Source organism: Genypterus blacodes, unplaced genomic scaffold (assembly GCF_046128005.1).
Source record: "Genypterus blacodes isolate CSIRO-AG114 ecotype Tasmania unplaced genomic scaffold, CSIRO-AGI_Gbla_v1 ptg000067l_1, whole genome shotgun sequence".
NCBI classification, from domain to species: Eukaryota; Metazoa; Chordata; class Actinopteri; order Ophidiiformes; family Ophidiidae; genus Genypterus; species Genypterus blacodes.
Window position 1 is genome coordinate 11,770,211 of NW_027466879.1, and position 27,627 is coordinate 11,797,837.

The 27,627-nt window shown below is 42.4% G+C and overlaps 3 protein-coding genes across 4 annotated transcripts in view; all 3 read left to right on the forward strand.

The window, feature by feature from the left end:
- Nucleotides 1-2,663: 2,663 nt before the first annotated feature.
- On the forward strand, nt 2,664-5,762 carry LOC143005021 (cytochrome c oxidase subunit 5A, mitochondrial-like). The gene is made up of 5 exons (XM_076156254.1): nt 2,664-2,821; nt 4,020-4,136; nt 4,274-4,395; nt 5,103-5,225; nt 5,638-5,762. Exons 1-4 carry the CDS (start codon nt 2,749-2,751, stop codon nt 5,214-5,216), a joined length of 426 nt encoding a protein of 141 aa, XP_076012369.1. The 5' UTR covers nt 2,664-2,748; the 3' UTR covers nt 5,217-5,225; nt 5,638-5,762.
- An 814-nt stretch (nt 5,763-6,576) lies between these two features.
- On the forward strand, nt 6,577-12,919 carry fam219b (family with sequence similarity 219 member B). Its single transcript, XM_076156068.1, has 6 exons — nt 6,577-6,810; nt 7,195-7,297; nt 9,053-9,146; nt 9,229-9,306; nt 9,394-9,439; nt 10,339-12,919. Exons 1-6 carry the CDS (start codon nt 6,736-6,738, stop codon nt 10,486-10,488), a joined length of 546 nt encoding a protein of 181 aa, XP_076012183.1. The 5' UTR covers nt 6,577-6,735; the 3' UTR covers nt 10,489-12,919.
- A 1,035-nt stretch (nt 12,920-13,954) lies between these two features.
- LOC143004893 (AT-rich interactive domain-containing protein 3B) overlaps nt 13,955-27,627 on the forward strand; it is a 48,540-nt gene continuing 34,867 nt past the window's right edge. The window contains exons 1-2 of one of the 2 annotated variants that reach the window (XM_076156067.1): nt 13,955-14,240; nt 15,379-16,011. In XM_076156067.1, the coding sequence (XP_076012182.1) occupies nt 14,205-14,240; nt 15,379-16,011 (669 nt within the window). In that variant the 5' untranslated portion in view covers nt 13,955-14,204. The remainder of the gene's footprint in view (nt 14,241-15,378; nt 16,012-27,627) is intronic. The other variant, XM_076156066.1, reaches the window with a different exon arrangement.

Genomic DNA, 27,627 nt, shown 5'->3' on the forward strand with positions numbered 1-27,627 from the left:
TTTCTCATCTGGCATCTGCTGTGTAGTGACTTCTTGTGGCTTTGGAACTGTTGCTTGTTGTAGGAACATGCTCCATTTAAACCCAACTTCCATCGAATCCCCGCCTCCAGTTTCAATGGGCAGGACAACGACTTCTTAACGATCAGACTCTTTTTGCATAATCAAAAATCAATTCTGATGACTCGTGATAACATTCATCAGCTTACAACGAGCAGACATTGAGTCCAGGTGCAAATGTGAAGGAATGGTCGTTGGAAATTACCCCAACAAGAAGCACTTACTGCTTTTAGAGTTACAAGTCAGTGTTTCTGTTAGAGTGATATTTGTGACCAGCTCGTTTCTGGAGAATATTGAAAGAATGTTCATATTACAGTGGCATTTCACTGAGAAACTTGTCACAAGCAAGACTACTCCAAAAGGTAGCACTTATGGAATCAAGGCGCATTAGTGCGTCCGTTTGAAGTAAACTGACTATGGATTTGATCAGTTCTTCACTTGTCTGAGTATTAATCACTTACCTCATACTCCACGAGCTTTCTCATCTGGCATCTGCTGTGTAGTGACTTCTTGTGGCTCTGGAACTGTTTCTTGCTTTAGGAACATGCTCCATTTAAACCTCCATCGAATCCCCGCCTCCAGTTTCAATGGGCAGGACAACGACTTCTTAACGATCACACTCTTTTTGCATAATCAAAGAACAATTCTGATGACTCGTGATAACATTCATCAGCTTACAACGAGCAGACATTGAGTCCAGGTGCAAATGTGAAGGAATGGTCGTTGGAAATTACCCCAACAAGAAGCACTTACTGCTTTTAGAGTCACAAGTCAGTGTTTCTGTTAGATTGATATTTGTGACCAGCTCGTCTCTGGAGTATATTGAAAGAATGTTCATATTACAGTGGCATTTCACTGAGGGACTTGTCATAAGCAAGACTACTCCAAAAGGTAGCACTTATGGAATCAACGCGCATTAGTGCTTCCGTTTTTATTAATCTGACTGCTTTTAGAATTACAAGTCAGTGTTTCTGTTAGAGTGATATTTGTGACCAGCTCTTTTCTGGAGAATATTGAAAGAATGTTCATATTACAGTGCATTTCACTGAGGAAGTTGTAATAAGCATGACTACTCCAAAAAGTAGCACTTTACAATTTGCTCAAATGGTAAAGCGCTTGCTCAGTATGCGAGAGGTTGCGGGATCAATGCCCGCATTCTCCATTCACTACACAACATTCACTTCTCAAAACCATGTCCGCCTTGATCCTCTATAAGGGGAATCAGCTCAAATGGTAGAGCTCTCGCTTTGCATGTGAGAGGTATTGGGTCCACGATACTGCATTCTCCCTTCACTATACAACAGATATGCAAGTGTGCTTCTGATCACCAAAATGTGCCCATATGTGATTTACAACCATGACCACCTTGATCCTCTATAATGGGAGTTAGCTCAAATGGTAGAGCTCTCGCTTTGCATGTGAGATGTATTGGGATCGCGATGCCTGCATTCTCCATTCACTACACAACAGATATGCAAGTGTGCTTTTTATGACCAAAAATGTGCCCATATGTAATTTACCCAAAACCATGTCCACCATGATGATGTATTAGGGGAATTAGCTCAAATGGTAGAGTGCTTGCTTAGCATGGGGGGGGGGGGGGGGGGGTAGCGGGATCAATGCCCGAATTCTCCATTCATTACACTTTATCAGGAGATATGTAAGTGTGCTTTTTATGACCAAAAATGTGTCCATTTGTTATTTTCTCAAAACCATGCAAAACCAGCTCAAATGGTAGAGCTCTCGCTTTGCATGTGAGAGGTATTGGGTCCACGATACTGCATTCTCCCTTCACTATACAACAGATATGCAAGTGTGCTTCTGATCACCAAAATGTGCCCATATGTGATTTACAACCATGACCACCTTGATCCTCTATAATGGGAATTAGCTCAAATGGTAGAGCGCTCGCTGTGCATGTGAGAGGTAGCGGGCTCGATGCCTGCATTCTCCATTCACTGCACAACAGATATGCAAGTGTGCTTTTTATGACCAAAAATGTGCCCATGTGTGATTTACTCAAAACCATGTCTAACTTGATTCTCTATGAGGGCAATTAGCTCAAATGGTACAGTGCTTTTTTTGCATGTGAGAGGTAGCGGGCTCGATGCCTGCATTCTCCATTCACTGCACAACAGATATGCAAGTGTGCTTTTTATGACCAAAAATGTGCCCATGTGTGATTTACTCAAAACCATGTCTAACTTGATTCTCTATGAGGGCAATTAGCTCAAATGGTACAGTGCTTGTTTTGCGTTTGAGAGGTAGAGGGATCGATGCCCGCGTTCTACATTCACTACACAACAGATATGCAAGTGTGCTTTTTATGACCAAAAATGTGTCCATATGTTATTTTCTCAAAACCATGTCCACCATGGAATTCATATTTGATATTGTTTGTTTCTTCCTTTTAGTGCTTTTACGCACCTTTCTAAGAAAGGGCGGGAGAGGACATCCAGTGGGGGAGAAAAAATAAATAAATAATAATAATTATTAAGCCCGGATGTCGCCCTTCTGCTTCTTCATTATATAAATTGTTTGGGGTTTTTTGCAGGTAGGTACTCGTCCTTTCACCAGCCGCACTGCTCGGGTCTTCTCGGTCTTCTCCGTGATTGACGTCACTTCCGGCGTATTCGACCTATCCTTTTGGTTCCTTAGCACGGTTAGCCTGCACTGTGCCCCAGCGCTACCATGTTCCGTGCCGTGGTCCGACTGTCCGCCTCAGGGGTCCGAACTCTGGCCCGGCCACGTCCCTGCTACTCAGGTACAGCAATGCGCTTTTGATACTTGTTCTGAATATAGCACGTAAAGCAACTGTGACAGGGAGGGTTAACACGACCGGTTAGCAGCCTAGCTTAGCTGCCTGTCTGTGTGTGTTTGCAGTTCATTTGAGGTGACATTGAATTTTTTTTTTTTAGGGTAATCACTTCTTAGACAGAATATTTTCTCACATTTTAGCGTTGTATAGAAACACTTGCGGGAGTCATATGAACTAAATAGAAGCGATTTGAATTTTAACAGATGAGGCGACCTTGTGATGACCCTCCTGTTAGTTCAAAGAGTGTCAGTGGCCGCAGATTTTACGCAGCCGGTAAAATGTCGTCACAATCAAAACAGATTCCATAACCTGGCGGTTTATTAGGTTCACATCTGCAATTGTATTCATATTAAAACAACAGCGAGTGCTAGCTAATGTGCTGTTTGTGTCGACACAATGTCAGACAGGTTGTTTTATTTCCTCATTGTGTTAGTTTCCTTGTTCTTTCATTACGTCATCTCATACAGGTCTTTCTTACTACAGACATTTTGGCATGCAAGTATATTCGTTATTAATAACGTGGTAACTGGATGCATCCCGTTTACGTGCCGGAGTGTTAGTAGCCTTGTGCTGGCTCTGCTGGTCACCTAATTGGAAACGAGCCATAATTCCCTCTTGTTATTCTCCTGCAGTAACTAATCCTACTATTCGCAGTGGACAATGTCTATTTAAAGCTCCTTCCATGATTTTGTCCACCTCAGTTACATTCACGACTATCCTGATTCTTAAATGGTGTATGTGAATGGAAATGTGTCTGTGTTGCTAAATAGCGTAGAACAAATTCACAAGGAAATTAGTTTTATTTTACTTAAAATCTATATTATTTTGAAATGCTTAAATAATGCTTGTTTTCACACATGTCACAACACATTATGGACTTATCTTAGACTGAACAATCACAGCATAGGTAGTAGCAAACTGTGTCAGAGTGAGATAGATTGACACTGATGTTATAATAAAATGACTGGTATGGAGTGACTACTTTTGAATAGATATATTTTTTTTAAATAAATTGAAAAATACATTTTTCAATTCTTTGTAAATTGTTTTAAGAGAACAATCTACAAAGCACAACATGTGATTACTTTTATTTCCAAAGTATAAAAGTAAAATAAGTCTTTGTCTGCTTCTTGTGTTTTTCCAGCTCCACTGGTTTCCAGAAGTTACTCTCATGGCAAGGTGGAGACAGATGAGGAGTTTGATTCCCGTTGGGTCACTTATTTCGGCAAACCGGACATAGATGCCTGGGAACTGAGGAAAGGTGAAGTTGTGGTTAATTATAGTAATCATTAATAATGGGGAGGATGCCGAGGAATAGCATCGCTCCTTCTGTTTTTTCCATGTGAAAATGCATTGTGTTATCTAATGTGTTTTCTTCCCATCCATTTTAAACTGAAGGCGTGAACACCCTGATAGGGTATGATCTCGTACCTGAGCCCAAGATCGTAGATTCAGCACTAAGGGCTTGTCGGAGATTGGATGACCTGGCCAGTGCCATCCGTATACTTGAGGCTGTCAAGGTGAGTGATGGCCCCTTCAGTGCTTCACTTTAGGGTAAAAAACAAACACATCTCTGCAGGGATTTAATATTTTTATGGTGTAAATGTTGAAGCCAGAATCTAACAATCCGAGTCTGAATGTAATGGATGGATGATTGATCACCCTGCAGTTTAGTATCACATGTAGTTGCACATGCTACAGGGACACACAGTTTAGGACACATGATAGACAGACAGTAGTCTCAACATAATCACAATATTTATACACAATATTTACAACAACATTCAGTCTTCTGGCAGTAAAACAGCAAAGGACTTTTTTCTCTCTCGAGCAGGTGCTGTTATTCTCCAACATCTGGACAAGGATAACCTATCTAGGGTTTAACGTTAAATTATATCGTGAGGGTCAAGGGTGGGGAAACTCCGGCCTGTTTGATCCGGCCAGTGAGACACACCGGCAGATCGCAGCCCAAATTTCGAAGCGCAAAATGTTTGTGTTCAATAATTTAGTAATGGCCGCACTAGGAAAAATGTTCCCTACCCCTGGTTTAGGTGTTGTAGTTCTGTCATTCCTCCACACAGTATATTCACTCTTCATGAAGGGGCCAAATGCCTTGTTTTAGGAGTAACCACTGCTAATGTGTCGTTAATTTTGAAGTGTCTAGAGGAATGACAGAATTGGCTTAAATGTAACCATTGGCAATTACATGGACTTCTTTGTTTTGCAGGACAAGGCAGGACCCCACAAAGAGATCTATCCCTACCTTCTCCAAGAGCTAGAGCCCACACTGTCAGAACTTGGAATCTCCACACCAGAAGAGCTTGGCATCGACAAGTTGTAGACTGTCAGGGTGAGACTGCACGACGCGATACATCTAAAAAGGCTGTGTGGCTGTCGAAAACGTATTGATTTAGGCATTAGTGAAGATGCTGTCCTGAATTGTTTTAAACCTTATGTGTACACCAACGGATTCCCTCAACGGGTCCTGGAAAGTACTCACCTGTGTACTTGAACCAGCATACAACATTGAAAATATTGCACACAATATTGTTATTGTGTATTAATAGTACACAACAAAGTCGTTTGTAGTATTTATTTTTCTTTGCATCTGTAAACGGAATCATGAACCACTCAAATAAATCTGATTGTACTGTATGCACAATATTGCAGCACTGTATATTTTGGATTGAGGCTGTACTGTGTCTTAGTACGATTGTATTTTGATTTCTTTCCTGAAAAATCTTTTGTTCCTCTTTCCTCAGGTCATTTGATGTATAAAGAGATGGTGCTCTCCTGATACTGTCCCACTGTCTATAATATTGCCTAAATCCTATTCTGTTGTGTATAAAATGGTGGACATAATAAAATAAAGTAGACCAAAAACTTAGGAGGAATGTGCTGTTTGGTTGTTTTTTCTTTGAACAATGATACCAACGATAAACTTTGCACAAAACTCAGACTAAACTATTAGTAGGCAGGAATATATTGCAGCCAGGTAGGATAGTTAAACATGTGTTTAGGTCAAATGCATGAATCTCTTTCAACTACAGAGCTGCTTTTCTACTCCTGACACACCAGACCTCTGACCTTTCTATAATGGTGGGCAAGAAATTGGACAATTTACCTAGCACATCAATAGATTTGGAGCAGTAAAATTACAAAATGACCTTTTCCTGTGTGGCCACTGGAGGGCACACCAGGTCAGTTGAAGCCATCTCTAGTTCTTCCACTGTCAGGGTTTTATTTCGAAACATGCTCTTACATTGATATATAGGTCGGTGCTAGGCATATTAATAATAAAATAATATATTATGCCTCAAAATGAATTGTACAAAGCTAGAAGTAGCGGCCGTCATCTATTTTCCTGTTTATGTCTCAAAGCACCTTCCATTAGTGGCTTCTTTTACAACACTTAAATCATACATTCTCCAAAGTCTTTGACTTAACACTGACGGAGCCTTTCAAGTATTGTAACTTTTTAATCTTCGTATGCACAGTTTTAAAATGTGCATTATGAGTTGCCCCGGGAAGGAAATGTTCTATAAAATAAAAATTCCTTACTTTAATGGTAAGTGGTAAGGGCCTATCGATTATTGACGCGAAGATGCATGCTGACATATGGGCCATTTATATTTAAAAATGTAATAATCCGTCTAGTACTCTGTTTCGTTTTGTTTCGGCGACGCTCTTATTCTGAAGGAATCGAATCGGAAGTGATGCTTTCGACGGAAACAGGCCTGTCATTGTGGCTAGCTTAGCTGGCTAAAGTGCCTACATACACAGCTTAAACGCTCCCTCTGTGCTAGGACACTGCTAAGTATGTCCGTGATGTGGTGTAAAATGTGACAACCAACGTAAACATGATGAACGACATCATAGAAGAGCCGGAGAAAGACGCGCTGCTGGACGCTCAGTCTCAGCCACAAGTTAAGACGGTAATGACAGCTGCGGCTAGTTAGCTGAGGCTAAGCGGGCGGCTGGACAACTAGCCTGGACAGTTATTTAGATAGTTGTGTACATCATAATACTGCACACACAGGTCGTATTAATGAAACGAAACTAACAAATGTATCGACTTAGTTTATTAGAATGTGATGAATAAACTTTAGATGTAGTGAAGAAGTACTGTTGACTGATGCGAGAGTAAAGTAAATGTGACTTTTGAGTTCTATTGCCATCAATGTAGTAACTAAGTACCCTCATCGAAGTAAAACACTTACTTGGTGGTGTTCGAGAACATGCTTGACTTCACAATCGCAGACACTTTCCCCTTATGCTGCCACATGACGTCATTTAATTTGTCTAACATGTATTATCAGGGCCCCAGTAGCAGACCCAAAGTTAGTGATGGAGGGATCAGACCTGTGGAGAAGAGAGGACCATACATCATGTCCAAAGTTCCAGCCATCCATCTCAAATTACGTAAGTGTTGTTATTGACTCATCAAAGCAAATGTCAGAAACAGGTCCTTATAGTGTGTGTGTAGATTTCTGTCATAATTATTGTTTTCAATAGTTTTAAGAAGAGAAGAAACTTTATTGGGTCAAATCACATGCAAACATGTCATCTGAAAGTTGTCTTGCGTGTTACATATCACAACACACACACACACACACACATGCATTACAGAGGGGTCAGCGCAGGGCAGCCGTAATACGACGCCCCTGGAGCAGTTTTCGGGATCGGTGCCTTGCTCTCCAGCTTCCAGTCCACTTTCTTGGTCCAGCTGGGCGACACGAACCGGCAACCCTCCGCTTTCCAAGCTATGGACTGAGCTACTGCCGCCTAGTTCCACTGTGATTGATGCTTTTGAAGTTTTAACATCTCATAATGGGACAGATAGTAACAGTGTTGGATATTCAGTCATATGACCACTAAGGTTTCACTCTGACTGAACAGCATGAAAGATTGTATTTTCTGCTGTGACTGTGAAGATGATATCTCACATCTCACATGCTTCAGAATCTGTTGTGCAACTGCGAGCCGTCAATATCTCTGCCAAAGACTGAGAGATTTCTTCACTATTGAGCAGCTGGCAATCGAGATTCTAATATTGTTGTGGCATTTAAAACACACGTTCAGTCATAGTTTTTACTCAGGGAAATGGAAAGAAGAGGTTTCCACACACACACACACACACACACACACACACACACACACACACACACACACACACACACACACACACACACACACACACACACAAAGAGATTTTCGGGTCACTCAGGCACGCAGCTCACTCTGAATCTGTCACACATGACCATTGAAACCAATTGCATCTCACATGTGGTCACATGATTGTTTGTTTTGGTCTCTTTTGTAAATATGCAGTCTCTTCTTATAAGCAGTTTAATTGGACTTCTGCAACAATATAGATTTTTAAGGATGTCATTTCTTTGGAACTTGTGAATAATATGAGTAAGAGTGGTTGTAACTTCAATTTGCTGTTGCATTTGTATCCCTGTGTTGTAAATCCCTGCATTTCAAGTGGTTTGATTGAACTCTTCTATTTTACCTCCGACTCTTAGTTGAATCTGTAATCTTGGCACACGACCAGACCTGTCCTCAGCCGGTTTTATCAGGCATCACAGAGACGAAAAGCAGGTTTAACTGGCCCAAAGTTCTCACAGTGTGAAGTATCTGTTTGAGGATCTGCACACGAAAGATCTTGCCTGAGATAGAGGACTTGAGTGATCATTGTTATCTGTGTGCAGCTTGTCAAACAACAACATGCACGTAACATTATTTTCTGTATTTAATATAATTTTTACCATGTTGGTGAGTCTATTCTGTGTAGCCAATTCATCAACTGAATGTGTTTAATCCACGCTTCAAGAACAAAGACAACGCGTGATCATTCATTTCTTTTCACTGTTCATGTTCACTGTAGTTCAGGGATTCATTGCATGAGAACATAACGTATAATCCATGCAGAGTGTGTGGGTGTGTGTGAGTGTGAATTTACATCATCAGTCGTCAAATCTTACACTGTTGGGAGCTTCTCAATCGTTTTTCCAGTGTTGTTCTGAGTGATTCTGAGAGGATTGACGCATACAGTTTGTGCCCTGGCTTGTGTTGTACTGGATCGCTTTGCGTATTTGCCATCACAGGTTTGGCTATAACGCAACAAATTGAATAAAGAATAATAACCTGTCACTGTATTCTGCTTATTCACAGAGAAGCACAGAGAGATGGCGAGGAAAGCGTTGAAGAAGAAAGCCCTCTCGCCAGCACCTCCTGTTATGCATCAGCCCAGACAAGGAGCAAAGAGGTAAAAGAGGAGAGAGTGTGGACGCATGTGCACAGGCGAGGACATTTTTACTTATTCTACTTTTGTTATGGCTCCCATTTAGAACGGTGAAATATAACAACGGCTATGCTGCTTTGAGTCAGCATGCTGAGGATACTTTGGTAGCACTGGAGTCAGACAGGTGAGGTCGCAGCATCTGGACTGAAGTTGAATAATCAGTTAAAAAATATATATATATTTCATGCTCCCTTTTTTTTCTCCCTTACAGTGATGAAGAGATCGAGCAGTATTCCTCGGGATACTCTTCAGCTGAGGTGAGGTAGTGCCGTAATCTCAACCGCCACCCTATGAAAGCTGCTGCAGTAACGATAACAACGGCTGCATCGGTGCACAAATCACAATTATTAGTGATCTAGATATTAGCTAAAGAAAGAGAAAGGGGATCCCTCACTAACATCCTAGTTGGTTTGGACGTTAATGTCAGAACACTGCAATAAAAACATATACAATATATATGGTGACTGCCTATGTGCCTGCTTATAAATGCACATGCCAGCAAAGGGTGCAACAAGTCAGGCCTCTGGCTATTTCTCAGATATGTCGCACAGATGGAGCAACTTTTGAACTCTTACCTGTTCTCCTGCACTGTAGGTTAATTACCGCCAAATTCTCGTCATGCCAAAGCTTCGCACAGAAACGCAGGTTCTGTTTCATGACGCACTCGTGTCAGAAATCTAGCTAGTGTGTGAACAAAAAAAGCCGCTTTTATACTCTGGGCAGGGGAGTGTCTCTGTTTTTGTATGAATTTAGTGGTCTCAAAGTGTTACTTTAAAGATTCCAGCACACTCCTTTGTTTCTCTGTCATGCATGCATGTGAGCAGGCAGGTCAGATCAGATCATGTTATGTGGTCACTTCACTCTGTTGTTTACCTAAATTTTGGAGGCTTGCAGCTTTCTCACAGCAGCTCTTTATCGTCCACACACAGCACAAGAAAAGCACCAAAAAGAACGTATATTGATATGAGTAAACTGTGATGTCATGATGTCGTGGACTTAGAATGTCTAATGGTCTAGCATCCATTCTATAGCTAACAAATATGTGAAATAATCCGATACCACGGTGATTCTTTATCACCAATCCGAATAAGTTGTATGTAAATTGCTATGTTACTCTGTGATGTAAATGCGTTAAATTTCTCTCTTTGCTCTCCAGGTTCATCCCGATTTAAGTAGGCAACTGCTTCAAGACGGTTACCATCTAGACGAGATACCTGATGACGAGGACCTGGATCTGATTCCACCCAAAGCCATGAGCTCCTCTGTGTGTTGCTGCTGGGAGGGCCCATCCTGCTCCACACAGTGATGCAGACGCTCTGACTCTGACTTGACCCTCACAAACGCCTCTGCTCCTTTTCTAGTCCCCGATGTCAGTTACTGGTGAACAAAGCCTACTCACCCCTCTGCTGCGCTGCCTGAGGGGCTCCACGCCTGAAGCCCCTGTCCCTGTTTATGCAGGACTATGTGCATAGAGATTGCTCAACCCACATAAAAGCACGGCTGGACGTCAGAACAAGCCTCATCCACTGTGACCCTCAAAGCTTGTTTTTTTATATAGAATTACACGAAATGCTAACCATTCCATGGCTCTGAAGAGAGTGGCAGAGATAATTCATCTTTTGGAAGATGTCGTCATTGACCTAAAGGAGACCCAGTTACTGTTTTGTCTTGATCAGTGGACATGTCCTATGTCCCCTATGTATATGGTAAAGGATGTCCCCCAGTATGTGCGTACACATATGCTGTAATATGCTTCAATGTTTCTGCTCTTTGGTGATTTTTTTTGCCACGTGAAGTATGACAGAACACACAGACACTGACATTCCACGACTACTGTTGCATTGATTGGCTCTCACCCTATCACTCGCCCTTATCGGCTCTCCAAGTACATTGGAGAATGTTATGCCATATGATTGGGAAATGTAACGCTACTTTTAAGTGGTAAAGCCATATGGGTTTCACGTGAAATGTGGCCCTGAATTGAATCATCAGTAAGAATTGTGATTTCCATAGCAGAGGTCAGTCTATACTTGAAGGAAGTCACAGATGAAGAAGGAGAGCTATGCCTGGCATTAATCACATACTTGTGATTTAGGGAGATTTTAATGTTTCCACATTTATTGCTTTGACTTAGTTCATTCCATTTTACAAGTCTAGATGCCACTTAGGAAACGGGCACCTACACAGAAAGGACTCCCTCAGCCACATTCCCATATACATTTTATTCCGAAATTACATAACCTCTGAAAGTTTGACTCCTACCCTATGATAATTCAAACACACACCACAAGCAAACCGCATGGGCTGCCTAGCTGCATTCATGAGTATCTGAGCTTGGATCGCTTTGTCTCGTAGAAATATGCAAATATAGAAGATTCCACCTCTTCCGGAGAACAATCCTTCCGTCACGAAAGGCAAGATTTGTTATGGGATTAGCATGCCAATCTCAAACCTCAGACATTTGCTTACTCAGCGATTAGATTAATGATGTCTGAATGTCTGAATTAAATTATGGTGTCAAAACTGGTCAGATTGTAGGTAGCAGTTTGGACCCTTAGTACAATGTGTCATCTGATGTGTTGAAGCCACAAATCTTTAAAGAAATGTTAGTCTATCAGAATTATAGATTTCAATTACTTTATTTCATGTATTTATTTATTGTTTTGTATTTGTTTGGCACACTAAAACATTGTTAAAGGTAAACAGGACTGTGAAACATGAATTATGTAACAACTTCTGGCCTGAGGAAACTGACAGCCCATGACTGGTTTAGGCTTTTGAGATGTACAATCACTTTAACACAACACAGTTTACTTTTTGTGTCAAATGTTGTGACATATAGATGTGCTACATATGCAGTCCTTTATGTATACGTTGTTCTGAGTTGTATCATGCATCATTCTCATTATGGTTCATATTTCCCTGACATAAAAAAATCTGCATTGGAGAAAGTGTCAGATGGTGATCGCTTATTTAGGAAATTGCGTTTGAGAATGAGCGGATGCAAAGAAAGTCATTTGTGTTTTGCAGTTGGCAGTCTGAGAAGAGTTGTGTAAGAGTAAGAAGTTGAGCCTGTTACTTTCATTTAGGAAATGTTCGAAATATAATTCCTTATAGTTGAAAGTTACTGATTAAGGCAAACATTCAGGGGTAGAAAGAAAGTAGAGAGGCGTGTGGCTGCTGGTGTCATTCATCCACAGACCACATTGTTACTGCTGATGTGATGTCGGTTGTTATGAAAACTAACTAAGCAAATATGGCTGGGCTGACTGAGCTTAGGTCCAAACCTCGTCCATGCTAAAAGTGAGATGTTGAGATATTCCACTGAGTTACATTATTTTTAGCAATAATGTACTGTTTAACCCCTGAGCTTCAATTACAGTCGGCATGAGTCAGTGATGTTAAGAGCGTAAACCCAATGCTTTAAATGTAAATACATTTCCTAAATTTAAATTGTATGGGCTCCAGTCCTGATGCTGCTCATTTTTTTTTAGTGTACATTCATGTTGCACTTAACACCAGTGATAGGTAGCAAGTACACATGACTCGCCTGTACTATGCAATTACTGGGACAATCTGCTTGTGATGTAACATTTTCACAATTTACCAAGTGTTACTGAGTGTGAAATGCAATAACATCAACTGATATTTTATCATGGAGAGTGCTAATCTTTTCTTTTTTTTTGATTATATTGTTTATTGATTTATATTAAATAAAGTTCAGCTATATACTTTCACTTGTGTCACTCTGTGTTTTTGTACGGAAGTACCATGTGATTGAAGTCTATCATGCTGGGATTTAGATGAATATTGCATGCATGTCGAACGTGATATGTAATTTATGTCCACAGGGGGGCGGTGTGTAGCTATGGTTCTCTGCCGCACCATAACATACATCACATATTTGTTTAGGATTTGATTCACACGCTGCTTTTAGTTAACTTTTTATAATTTTGGAAGCATTATAATAATTAAAATTATGTTTTTCTTAATTGCGCATTCCAGGTTATCTAAATCATTCCGTATGTTGTGTTTATGCTCAATATAAGTTTAATTGATATTACCTAGAAAAACAGTATAAACCACCTATGTGTTTGCGCTTGTGTAAGCGATATGGTGAAATGTTATTTTGTAATTTCATCTACATGCGTAAACATATTGGTCAATCACACACGTATTTTAATTGATTTTTTAACGCTTTTTCTTCAATATTATGAACCCACCTCGACAGCTCTCTTACACAAAGACAGAACAATACATTCACATAGGTAAAAAAGAATAGCAAGGCCGTTGGATTTAATTGGATCGTGCAGGTGTGTCAAATAAAGCGCCCTAATGAGTCTATATGTATTGTGTGTATACGATCAAAGCACCGTGGCGACTGTGGTATTATCTGTGTATTGTCTACGTTCTTATATATACATACAAATGACAAAACACAATTAAAAAGGCAATAGTGAGAAGTATCGATCCAGGCGCGGAGCCATGGAGTGAAGAAGAGGTTGGCCTTGTGCGGGACTTGTTGCTGACGCGGGGCGGGCCTTCGTGCCCCTGCGAGCCGCGCGGGGGGTTTTCAATGGAAGGGGAGGGGAAAGAGCTCGTGCGGGGAGGGAGGGAGTTACCTCAATGCTCCGCGAGACATGAGACCGGGCCATTTCCCTGTCGGTCCGTTTTACTATTAAAAGGGAGAGAAAGGAATTTGGATTAAAAACAAAAAAACCGGGCGCAGAAAACAAGTAACACCCCGGTGAAATTAGGAGAGGTCGCGAAGAAAGAGAGAGCATTCTGCGCCTTCCTCCCCCTCCTCCCGGGCGGATCAATCGGAGTCTCCGGTGCACGCACAGTATTTCTCTCTCTCACCCCCCTCCCTCTCTCTCTCCCTCTGTGTGTGTGCGTGTGTGTGTGTGCGCGCGTGCCCCCCTCCGGGTGTGTGTGTGTGTGTGAGACAGTGTGTTTACAAGTGTTTGAACGAGTGCCAGAAACGAGGGAAGAAGAAGGAGGATAAAGCCGTAGGAAGGAGGGATGGTGGACAATTCTGGCAGTAGCAAGGCGCAAATGGTGAGTCAAGGTTCTCTCTTGTGTCCCGGCTAACATTTACCATTTAAACCTCTTTATCTGACTCTATTCGGGCCGAATTAATGTCTGCGTTTTGTGAGCAGCAGTGTTCGCGTACACGGGGAGGAGAACTTCCATTTAGCTCATTTAAACCTGCGAGGCTAACTTACTTAACGTTTTTAATCCTTTTGGAATCGCTAATAAGTCAAGCAAGCGTCACGTTTGCTTGATATTTTCTCTCCATGTGGAATTTATTGGATAAGTTGACAGGAGGCGTAAATAAATACTTTTTTTCTGACAGACTCGTGGTTTTTCTTCTGCCTTTATAACAACCGGGGGTCAGTTAACTCCTTTTTAATATGCTGCAAGTTTCTGTCGGATGTCTGTTTGACTTTACTATGAAAGATTGTTGTTAGAAATTATCATTATTTAAATGTAGTTTGGTCCCTGTACACATTACGTACTTTGACAACGTTCAAGCTTGTAAGAATAATCGTAGTAGTTAATTTCAGCCAATACTGTTGCGGGTATTTATACTTTTAAGGATTTCCAAACTAAATAGCTCCGTTTGTTTGCTCGTTCTGCGGCTGTATTGTATCTGAATATCTGCCTGTGACGTCTGTGTGGCTTGAGTCCATTTTGTTAAAGTTTGGCTTGTGTCTAAGTTATTGTTTCTGCTTTCCTATATGCTCACATCTCTGTGTTTGAGACCTCCAGAGTCACTTTGAATGCGAAAGTATACAGCCTAAGAAATCGCCTAGGGCACATATCTTCTATTGTGTTTATGTCAATAAGTGTAGGGCAGATATGTGAGATTTCCCAGTGCTGGTTTTCCAGTTTTGTCTCTATGTCAAACACTGACTCCAGTCAATGACTTTAAGGAGTTGGCCTACAACTTTGCATGTTTTCACTACATAAATAACGATGGCTGGATTATTCAAATTCCAGCTGGTGTGCAGTCTTTATGCGTGTCTGTGAGTTTGTTTAACTTGCTGCTTACTTTTCTCTCAGCTCTGACCTTGATCCTGTTGTTTACTCAAGTTGCACATACCTGACACGTGTCACATTTCATCCTGTATATCCTATATAAGTCTTGAGGGAAATTAAATTTCAGTTTGCATCCTTATCTCCCCACCTACAGCCCAGCATGTCTCAGGAGCCTGGTGTGGCTTTTCCTCAGAGCAGCTCTACAGGGGGGATGAAGCTAGAGGCCGTCATGGAGCAGCTCCAGCGCCAGCAGCAAGCCCGACTCGAGATGGAGCGCAAGGAGAGGAAGCTGCGAGAGGCCCACATTATGTACGCCCAGCAGGTTGCTGCCCAGCAGGCCATTTTGGCTGCCGCTCGGGCATCGGGGGCCAGCTTCATGGGCAAGAGCCTGGCTGGAGGGGTCACCGGTGGAGGGGTACCTCCGCGAATGTCCAACCAGAGCAGCGTGGACTCAGAGAGAGAGGACGATGAGGACAGAGGTCGGGATTCGGCGGATGATGAAGACGACAACGAGATGATGGAAGGGGATGAGGGCAGCGATGACGAGGACGGAAGCCCCAGCGGTCTGGAGTTCCTCCGTAAGCAGACCCTTGCTCTGCAGCAGAGTGCCGCCCGGATCCCAGCGCGTCCGTTCAGCAGTTACTCGGCGTCGGCCCCCCAACGGGCTGCATCGCCACCTATCAGAGTGAAGCAGGAACCTGATGAAGGCCTGTCTCCTGCTGGACCCCACTCTGCCACCTCTCCTAACGGACAGGCCGACTGGGGCTTTGATGATCACTACAGACAGGTTAGTGTGCTACACTGTTTCCTTCATAGTTGACTAATTCTCGTTTCGATCTCTTCTGAGATTTGTCTACAAAACACTCCACTCTAAGCTAAAGCTGTATTCCAAATGACCCCATGTGGAAAAGCTTTTTGACAATATTCCTGAAATTGTCCCTTTGACACCCCTGATCTAACATCAAAGTTGCGGCATCTTATCCAAAACGCGCTGAGCCAACAGAGCTGCGTAACCGAAACACAGATGTTCCTCTGTCATTCAGTTTGACCTATAGAAGAAAGGCCTTTCGTCATTTTGCACCCTCCCATCGAGTGTATTTTGCTATGATTGCTTAGCCCAGCCCCCTGCTGTGAGTGACAGCTTAATCTTGACCATGGCACAAACCTCTGCAGTGGTATCTTTTGTGAGACACTTAAAATCTCTGTGGAGGGCTAACCGCCTATTGGCTTTTGTGGGTAAAAATCCTCCTAAGTGCGTCCTGGCAGAGGGCCAGGCAGGAGCGCAGTGTGTTCACACTCACTTGCACTCTCTCTCTCTTTCTCTCTGTGTGTGTGAGAGTCTCTTTCTCTCTCTGTCTTTCTCTGTCCCTCTTGGCGCTGTGCTCAGGCTCTGGTTTTGGCCCTGATCCAGGTAGCGGAGTCAGGCAGGGCAGGGCTGCTGCTGTGAGGCTGTGGGTGGTTGGGCAGGTCAGCACGAGGCTTTTTGGTGGGTGGGAGGGTTAGATATAGTGCACAGTAGCAATTCCTCACACACACACCCCTGCCCACACACACACGCACCCACACCTCAAGAGTTTCGGCTGTGTGCCAAGAGCACTTTCCCTTGAAGGTAAATATTGCCTCACCGCAGTGTAACAGAATGGTGGAATGCCAACTCTCAGCTACAAGTGGCGTAGCATCGCAGCGGGGGAAGTAGCAAGCCGAGGAGAGCCAAGCAGCCCGTTGATGATATAAAAAGCAGTAGTTGCTCAAGAGTGGGCAGGGACAGAGGACAAACATGTGCCTGATCAGTGGACTGGTCTATAACATGTCTGTATTTTATTACCGTCTATTTAAAGGGAAAAGTCTGACCGTGCTCCTGTAACCCACATGTCCAAATTTAACTTTTGTACATGGACATTCGGTCATAGCTAAAGGACTGCTAGGGTATAGAGGTGTACTATGGTGAAAGCGGATCGGTGGTGTTTCTGTTCTCTTTCCTCACAAGGATCTGATGGGAGATTGTTTAAAAAGACCGTATGCACTGAAATCGCAGAATCAAATCAAGTTTCGGTTCATTGTTTCGTCTGCCTATTGTTTCCAAAGGTGTCGGACAGAGAGGGATGTTATTCTGCGAGGTGATGAGGCTTTGTGTGTCAGAACAGGAGATCACAGCAGCAAAGTTGTAGCTGACCGTTGGCCTATCCGCGGCTGTGTGTCTTTTATTAGGAGAGGCGGGCTGAGCCTGGGGGTTGGGGGAGGCATTATGGTACGAGAATTGGTCTGGCCTTTTTTTGTTTCCTCTCTTTTATCTTTCCTGTCATTATGTCAGCTCTGCAGTATTTAATGACGGCTCATCTCTTCAGGCAGTTTCAGGTTGCACCGATGTAGGGGGGGAGGGGGACAGTGGAGGCAGGGGAACAGTTTTTTCTTCTTCTTCTTCTTCTTTCTTCTTTTTTTTGATGTCATTGTCTTCCAGAGGCCAGAAACAAGCCTGGCAGATGCTGCAAATACCGACCCCATATAATGGTGACGAGGGTGTGTGTGTGTGGGGGGGGGGCCTGCGTTCATTATGGACTTAAATAAGTGACAGAGGAGAGCTTGGATCATGGCAGCCAAAGGGGAAAATAAGTTGACCGATGAATATTTACATTGACATTTTATATTTGTTGTAGCTGTTGTTTGGGTGGAGGCTTTTCTAAAGCACCTTTACAGTTTGTTTGCTTATGTCATTGCCACTAGGACTATACTACAGATACTACTAGATGTTTAAACTACAAAGCAATCTAGCTAGCGGTTTTAGTCCCAGAGCCTTATAAAGCACACACACAAGGCTATGCTCCAATTCCGGCTTCAGTAACATTTCAAGCAAGCAACAGTAACAATGGCCACGATCAGAGATGAAGCACCTAGACTATAGATGGAACATGCACAATGTCATAGATACAAATAACCAAACTCAATCATGTAATAATTGAAGGTATTTCTGAATGTAACTCTGTACACTCGCTGCTGCTGCTGGGCCCACAGTCCTTCTTGTGGTTCTGTACTCATGTGTGTTTTGCGTGCATACGAGTGGTGATGGCCTACACAGGGTCAGGTGGGGGGTGGACAGACACGGGTAGCCAGTGCTTTCGTGTCAGTGATGTATGTGTTGTGACCTCGGCCCTGTCCTAAACAGCAGAGTAAATAATTGTCAAACAAGGGAATGGACAAAGGCGTCGCGTGGAGAGGAGCCGGGGCGGGTGAACAGGGCCCTGCCTCGGCCCTCCGGCCTCCATGTCAGAGGGACTGAGGCTTTGTGACCCCTGTAATTCCCTCCTCGCCACCACACACATCCACACACCCCTCCACTCCCTGTGGTAATCCTTCTTTGATTAATAGAGTTTTAATCATGACTACAGATGGTTGGATAAATTCGATGGCAGCTGTGAGTTCACTCTGCAAACTTTTCAATTTGTTGAGAAATAAGGACAGTGGTAAACACAAAATGATTTTATTCTGCAACAGTAAATTCAGCTATTATTGCTGCCATCATAGTTGTGTTGCTTACAGTTTGGCCTACAAAAACATGTCATCTAGACTTCTCACTGTGGATCAATGCTCAATTCTTCTGCTATCTTCTGCTGTGTATTGACACCACTTTGCTTATTTGCTCAGATTCTTCTCTCTCATTAGTGTTATATTGATATTTACATCTTGCATGAACTAAATATATATATATATATATATATATACATGCAAAGTGGCTGCCAACAGACACAACCAGATCATAGTCATGGAAATATGGTCGCCCAGGGCAACAGCGCAACCGTTACTGTCAAGCCTTGCTACCATTTAACCCTACTAAGCCTGGCTTCTACCGCTTAGGCATCGAAACCTGTTTGTTGAGCCTGTGCTGTTGCATAATTTAGCTGTCGCCCCAGCAACGCATCGGCCAGGAAGTGGGGAGCTGCACGGCTGCAGCGCACAGATCGATAGGGATTATGTGTGAGCTTTTAGAGCCGGGAATGTTTTGCCTCATTTATGGTTCATTTATGATAAATGAGGAGGACATTGTATGTAGCAGATGGACTTGTGAATTCTTGTTGACAGTGGAAGGTGGAACAAATGTTACCCGGTGTGCATCAGCCCTCCCTTGGACTGTTGGTGGCATGCAGCATACTGATGTATCACCATGTGTCTGTGTGGTATTGTGGTATGAGTCAATAGGCCTTTGCTGCCTGGTGTGTTGACCCAGTTTCTGCTCTCAGAGATGTCTTGTTGGCATCTTATATGGCATAACTCTCTAAAGTGGGCTTGAAATGGTTTAGTTAGTCTTTATTCTGTTCAAGCCAAGCTCATTGGTTTACTGAACTTCCTGTAACGATGATGTAATAAGGCTGGAATTACAGTTGCAACCCAGTTTGCCCAAACCGCCCTTAAATGGAGACAATTCAAATGAGAAGTAATCACAAAAGGCTGTGCTCCATTCAAACATAATGCAGTGCTGTTTGCTACAAGGAACACAGCTGTAACATGGAACTGTATTGATTGAGACCTGTGTTGTTTGTTGTGAGTGTTTGGAAACAACATAAACTTTGCTGTTTGTTGAATGCTTTTATACAAAGTACTGCCAGTGCAAACATTTTTACCATTTGTGGCCCCCGTGGGAATTAAAGCCATAACTGCATCTGCTGTACATTCACAATAATGGGTTTGTGTCCCAATGAATACAATGTTCCTCATCAAAAAGGCCTGGAGAACGCTACAATGAGGAGATAATTAAAGCAGGCATCTGCACAATGACTCAGCCACATGAATTATTGTGTAGTGCTGTGTAATTAAAAACACGGCCTTTAATTTTGTGTAGTAAGTCAGTGGTTCCTCATTCCATTTGGGAATATTCCATTCTATGTTGTTAACCACATGAGTTGAATATGATGACAGTATAAAAGAATGACTTGGTTGATCAAAGCTGTACTTTGACTCATGTGTTAAGTCTATTTGTGGAATATATAATATATATAAAATATATTTAGTTAAATTGATGAATATTCTTTTCCATCATTTCCCTTTGTCCATATTAACATATTTAGTCACTCTCATGGGTCTTTGTTTGTCATCCGGATGACTCCACGATGAGGAAATGCTATTACTAATGGCATTTGTGATGAATAGGCTGGACAATAAATGGTTAACCTCATTTCCAAATTTGGCCCTTGCAGTTACAACACTGAGCGCAGCACCGATAAGCCTGGCTAAAGGTGTCTGATGCCACGTTTATTTTTGGGGCTTTGTGGCTAAAAACAATTTGACTGTCACACAGTTTCTGTGTTTATCTTTTGTTGTTCTCATGTTGCACTTGTGTTCAATGAACAAGCAAAGCTGATAAAATGTGTTTTCTGACATTTGATTCCACTTGAAAGAACCTAAATGTAAATATGTGTTTCTATAAAAAGGTAAACACTCAAAGTCATTCTGTACCAAGCGCAATTTTAACAGACTGAGCTTTGTGTTGACCCGTTGGTTTGTAGTATATGTTGGGTTTTCAGTTTATGTTCATAGTTCAATGCTGTGTGAACGCTGCCTTGCCTCATTAACAGCAGGCCTTGGCCGCCTCGGCTGGATGGAGGCGGCTGGGCTTTTAGCTCTTGACTGCTCTTTTAATGGCATTTTTCTGATGGCAGTCGCTCAGGCTAATGTAACCCAACTCTTATGGTGTGATTCACTTGTGTTGGGATGGAAAAAACAAGAGCCGACAACTGCACAATTGCTCATTTATTCCACATTTCTAATTTCCAGTAAATATTCCCAGATAGTAAACACTGAATATACATCTCAGTAAAAGGTATTGATTTGAGTTGTCAACAATGGATGTTATTTTTTATTCAAATCACAATAATAACCTCAAAATAACGACCCAGCCTTGTATTTATTGGGCTGTTAACATAAACAAAGTTATCCAAAGGAGAAATGAACATCGGTTGGCCCTATTTATAGTCCTACCCAAGTAAAGACATTCTCACTTGCTACCTATTTTTATGTGAACATTTTTCAATGATTTCGACACCTCAATGTGAATGATTTATGAAGGTGTCATCATGCCGGCAGCGGCCGAGCTTCATTTTGTGCTGACCTGCTCTTAACAGCCAAGTGTGGAAGATTCCCCCAGCCCAGAAATAGAGGTATTGAATTTAGTAGGGAGATGAAGGGGGTGAGTGGGGGAGTGAGGAGATGCTATGGAAGGAGAAGAGAGGTTAGTGGTCTATACTGCACTGCCCCACCCAGAGGAAACATTCCAGACGGAATTAAAGAGTTAACTCTTCAAACAGTGAACATTCCCACCGGGGGCTCCCAACAAGAGACAGGGGGGTTTGATGGGGGTGGGTGGGTGGGCGGGTGCATGTCTGTGTTGTCAGGGCCCTGATTGGTGATCTTTCAATTCATTTCACCCAGTGTCGCAGGGGCTGTAAAAGAAAAAAGCCAAAGGGTCTGAATGGGAGGAGTGGGACAGGAGGGCCGCTGGTACAGGCAGAGACACTTATTTTATTTGTCTGAGTCCCAAAGGGCACATCTGCTGCTGGCTGACGGGAGGGGTGGGGTGGGGTGGGGGTCGGTGCTTCTCATGGTGGGTCGGGCCCCCTCATCGCCACACCACAGCCTGGTCAAACAGAGCTTTTATTTGCAGTGTTCAGCCTGTCCTGGTGACCCCATAGTCCACACACAGGGCCACAGCATCCCAGCCAGGTTCACTTAAAGTTGTTCATTCACAGATCATTAGCCACTTACAGCAATGGTATGATATAAGTCGAACTAAGATAAGGATTATTCAGGGTAAAAATGGACGAGATACAGTAAATCACCCCATACTCACAATCGAAGTCTTCACAACATTCTGATACTATATGCTCGGTGAGGATTTCCATCATAAACACTAGCCGCTGCCTTCACATGGGTATGCATGTAAAGTAGCTAGATAGTGAGGTAGCTACTTGGCCAATGTAGTAGAAGCTGGTTAAACTCGTCTAACACGACTTGACTTAAGAGAAAGGCGCTGAGAGGAGGAGGAAACCTTCCATGTGATAAAGATCTTTGAAGAGAGAGACCTCATCAAACATTTAGGTGGTTGCCAACAAGGAAATTTAGACATTTTAGAAAATGTTTTGAGGAAGAATGCCCCCAAAGGGATATGAGCATTTCAGGGGTTGAGGAAGGGGGGGAGTCGAGTTAAATGGATATGCTGGAATAGACAACATATAAACAGGATGACAAATGGACTCCTTATGACCACAGCTCATCTAAACATCTTGGTTTGGACTTCAGACCTTAGCTGGGCTACCCTGTGCATGTAAACAGAGCTGCTTCGTCCTCCTTAAGGTCTTCTTTTGTCCCAAAGTATTTGCTTCTTAAGCCCTAGATAGGACTGTAAGGTATTGGGCCCTATGAATTTTTTATTTTATTTTTTTTATTGATTTATTTTTCCTTGCTTAATGTTTTCTATTTTATTTGACGTGGATTCTTCCTTTCAAATAAAGTGCTTTCAGAGCTTGGCAGTATAAATGAAACAATAGCAAGTGTTTAAGCAATGGACAGAACATAGAAGGTTTTGCTTATCAGGAACATACAGTACAGATGATTTTAATATTATATGACACGCTCACCTGTCACCATCTTTATAGCACTGGCATTTCCATTGTCTGTTGTTCATTAGGCGGTGCGTTTGAAGGCTTCCTTTCACACCCTGGTTGTGCTCCTCCTCTGTTTACACTACTGGACTTGAAATGAACATAGCTTCATTATTGTTTCCATCGGGATATCCGACTTCCCGCACATGTGTACTCTGCACGTCTTGATGATTTACTTAAATGCTACTGCAGTTTGCACGTGGGTAAACTGGGAGCATGTCCTTGTTTTGAATGTGAGTCATTGATTTCATTTATTTATTGCGGGTATTTTTCGTGTCCAGTCAGCAGCAGTGGTGACAGATTCATGTTTCATAGAACTCACCAGCACACAAACACACAACAGTCTAAATCCAAAATGGGGATATTTTACTCTGCTTGTCATTTGAAATTGACACAATAAAACAAAAAGATTGTTTGGTACGTACAATAGCTATGACGCCAACAGACACAGTAATGTCGTGGGTTCATTAGCTGTATGCAGAATTGATTCACATTCTTTGTATTTGCATCCCATATAGAGGTTTGGTGCTTTCCACACTCCTCCACAGATCAATTTGTTCCGTTCCCAAGTGCACCTATTAAGAGTGCATGGTCTTCCTGTCTTTTTACGAGGGATGTCTGTCGAGCAGCTGACGTGATAGCTGCTTAAACATCATGCAAATAACGTTTTGGATCTGTCCTCAAGCGCGTCATCACAGAGGGCCACACTGCTCCTTTCCATTTTATTGAATTGAGAGGCAAAACTTGTCACATTTAAATGCAAATGCTGCGTGTCCACTGTCACACACATTTTTTCCCCCGAATCGACCCTTGGGAATTGACTTCCTTGCTTCTAATGGAAACTGAGCTACTGAGGCCTGCTGTAATTTGATCAGTTGGTAGTGAAACCACAAGCCTGCCCCCCATCCCCACCATCGCTGTTTCCATTCGTCCTTTTCAGCCACTCCCAGTCAGCATATCTCAACACCTGCTCTTCAATGAAGGCAAACAGAGAAACGGCAATAGCCAAATGAAACAAAGACATCTACCAATGCCTTTGGCAGCTGCATGGAGCCGAGGTCATATGACACTGAGAGCAAAGTCTCCTGTAGTTTTATGTAGGCTGACTGCCTTTATGTAAAGTGATTACATTCAGTACATGTGTTCAGTCTACTGTGTGCACTGCGTCTCTCATTGACCCTTGGCACACAGTATATGAGGCGCTGTCATCCTTCGTACCATGACCAGTCTCAATACTGTCTCTCTGTCTTTTGTCATTCTGTCTCTGTACCACTGTAATCAACTAATAATAACTGGCTGAGTATTCCTGTGTAGCCATGCCAAGCTTACTGTCTCCTTAAAACGAGATCATTCATTTTATAGGATTATTAAGCGCACATTTTACAACCACATTATGATTTTTCTGATAAGTCATCTACCTTATCTGACTTCAAATGAAATTACTTTTTTATATCATCATCAACAGTAGTTGGTGATAAAGGCGCAGGTAAAGTGCTCAAAAATAATGTTTAAAAAGTAGTTCGTAAACGTTTTGTAGTGGAGAGGATTAGTTCAGGCTGTGTGTAATGTATTATAAAATTGTAACTATACTGATCCTTTTGGTAAATGTTTGCGCCAAGGTTAAAACAATAAGTTGAAGAAAAGAGAATTAAAACGAACAACAGACTAATTTATAGCTGTCTGGAGTCTACTGATATGTCACATACTAGGGTGTTAACATGCACATTATACTTACATTTTTGTGTTTTTCTAACTTATCATTGATCAAGTTGTGCTAAAAAATGCCACATCAAATTACAGTTGTTAAAATAGACTTTTATTTGAGAGCCACAATAACTTGTTCCTAACACTTCAACTGTCGCTCCCTGCTTCCTCTGGGCACCTTGCCAGACGGTGCTCGAGGCTCAGTTTGACTTGTGATCCCAACCTTATTCCTTGTAGAACGTGCGAGGTAGTGAACAGCTGTGGAGCCGCAGAGTGAAAAGCTATTGTTGGTGGCTTTCTTGTCTCCTATCACTGCTTTGGCTGAGCTCCAGGTTGGTGTCGGGGTCCTGTAGGTGCTAACTGGACCACTGTGTCAAGCTGACTGGGACCTGGCACAAAGCCCTACAGAGGAGAGGGAGGTGACAGAGGTGGAGGATGTTTTCCTTTCACTACAGCTCGCCTTCTTTTCAGTCTGCAGCATGCTCAGCCGTGCCGCTTGCCAACATCCCACGTTGTTTATAGTAGCATGTGGCCAAGCTGTTTGTCTGCCAAGTCCTCACACATAAGCCGAGCGTAATCATGTGCTCGTAAGAGGCAGCTACAAGCAGAGGAGGTGGGGTTAAAAAAACTCCTGGCTGCTACCCAGGAAACGTCACATTAGACTAAAAGCAATGTGTTCACAGCTCGGCTTCCAACATTTACATTCTACATTCAAGGCATTTGGCTGACCCTCTTCTCACAGCCCCACACTTCCTCTTGGATCACAATCATTACAAGAAGCCAACAGTAGGCCACGTGGCTGTAAAACCCACAGGCTAGAATACAGATTTAGCTAATTTAATCCTGACATGTGAAGTTTGCGTCCCAGTTCAAATGTTTCGCAGATATATCAAAAGTAATTACATTAAACTAAATAGGTAAATCACATCATAATCACCCAATCACATCTAAATATATGAAGAGGTGGATAGATTGTCACATCGTTTGATTTTTCGTTTTTGCAGAGTCAAAGCCATGTATTGACTTTGCACATCGTGTTGTTACAGCCTTGCCCTTTTTAGCTGGTTTGAGAAAAAAAATGGAAAAAAACCTCACACATCCCACTCTGACTAGTTGCCGATCTGGTTAATAGACGATCACACTGTGGATAGAACTATGGACCATGTCAACTGCGGTCGATAATTTCAAAAGCCACGTTAGTAAATGATTAAAGAGTGGCACAGATGATTTGATACAACAGTTGAGTTTTTAAGGTGGGACGCCAGTGAATGTAGCCTATTATAACTGTAGATAAGCGTATTGTAGCCAGATATGTGGAGGTTATCAGAACTATTGCTCTGTGTGTGCTGTAACTCACTATGGTATACAGTAAACTGGTGTAGAGTGTTTTCAGCATACATAAGTAATTGTCACATCCAGTTTCTAATTATTCTGTGTGATTTTAAAAATACAGGTGTTCAGCATGAGCGAAATCTGAGGGCAGTGTTAGATTTTTTTGACATGGTAACATTGCGCGTCAGACAGCCTATTTCTATCAAACAAAAGCCTATAAATGTGAAAAGCGGTTCAATAATGTTAGTGGCAGATTTGGGATGCCCCCACCCCCAGCAGATGTAGCCTTGATTAGCCAGCCATCTGGACAAACAAAGACATATCAGGTTTTCCTGCTCTAAATAAATGTGATTAGAAAACCTGAGGAAGCTCCATGCTGTCGCATCCGCGTGGGGGTCGGGGTGGGGGTTGAGCGTTTGATTAAATAGCCATTCCAAGCCTTATTGAATGAATGACAGCATACAATCACAATGAATACGTAATGCATCTGGCAGCAACCTTCTGAATGAACCGTTCAAGTCACTTTGGGAATGGCGTATTTCAAGAGGGGATGTAAGATTTTATTTGTTGTCGGCGTGGTGGAAAACATGTTGAGTTGTTTAATGTTGACATGGAGCAGCATTAAAGTTGTTTAACTTTAGGAAATGGGAACAACCTACTGTGCAAACATCTCCTTGCTTGTTAATCTGTCATCGGAGATAGTGTAGGTTTATGATTGTATTGTTTTTTGTATTCCTCTGTACGTACAATATGTACCGTCATTACTTGTTCATTATGTCCAGTGCTATCTGCTCTGTTATCTATATTCCATTCCTTGCCGCTGTAAGTTGTCAATTTGCCCTTGAGAATCATTACATGTTTATCTAATCTGATCATAAATGCTGGACTTCTGTAATATCTGTTTAATGACCAAACTGAAGCATAGTGGAATAGGATATGTAATATATTGCGTGCCGCTTCAGGTTGTTACCTCAGGTTGTTAGAGCGGACGTTTAGGTTGCTGTTTTGATTCCAGGCTCATCCTAGAGAGCCTGTCGAAGTGTTGTTGAGCAAGACACTGAACCCAGTAACTGGTCCTGAAGTGCAGGTTGGCTCGTTGCATGGTATGAACCTGCCATCAGTGCATGAATGGCTGAATGTGAGGTCAATGTTAAGTGCTGTGGATAAGTACCGTCCGTGTCTTAGTAAAAGATTTTGCATGTCAAATAGAATGGTGATCTTCAGGCTTTTTAAACAGGGGCTCAGTATTCTATTTTCTAGGGTTATATATCCTTATGGGTGAAACCGCAGCCCTCACATCGGTTTTGATGGATGAGTGAGTCCGCGGCATTTATTTGGGAAGCTCTAAAATAAACGCAGCTCTGAGTAAACATTAAGCCCTCAAACATAGATCAAGACAAACTCAAACACTAGTCTACACTCTGTGGTTCCTTACTGCGGCTGTCTGACGCCACTCGGATCAGGTGTGTGTGTGTGTGTTGGCGTGTTTGTGTGTGTGGCGAGCAGGAACCCAACCTTACTGTAAGCATTAAAGCACAAAGTCACACCATAAGCTTAATTACTTACTGCTGTGCGTCTAAATTATTCCTTCACCTCCCTCTGCAGCCAATACTTGAACATCTATTGGATAAGGAAAAAAAACATTGCCATTTGTTATTAAACTGGTCTGACCTCTGACCATCGATTGTCTAACTCTGGTTTTGTAAATAATGAGGATCTAG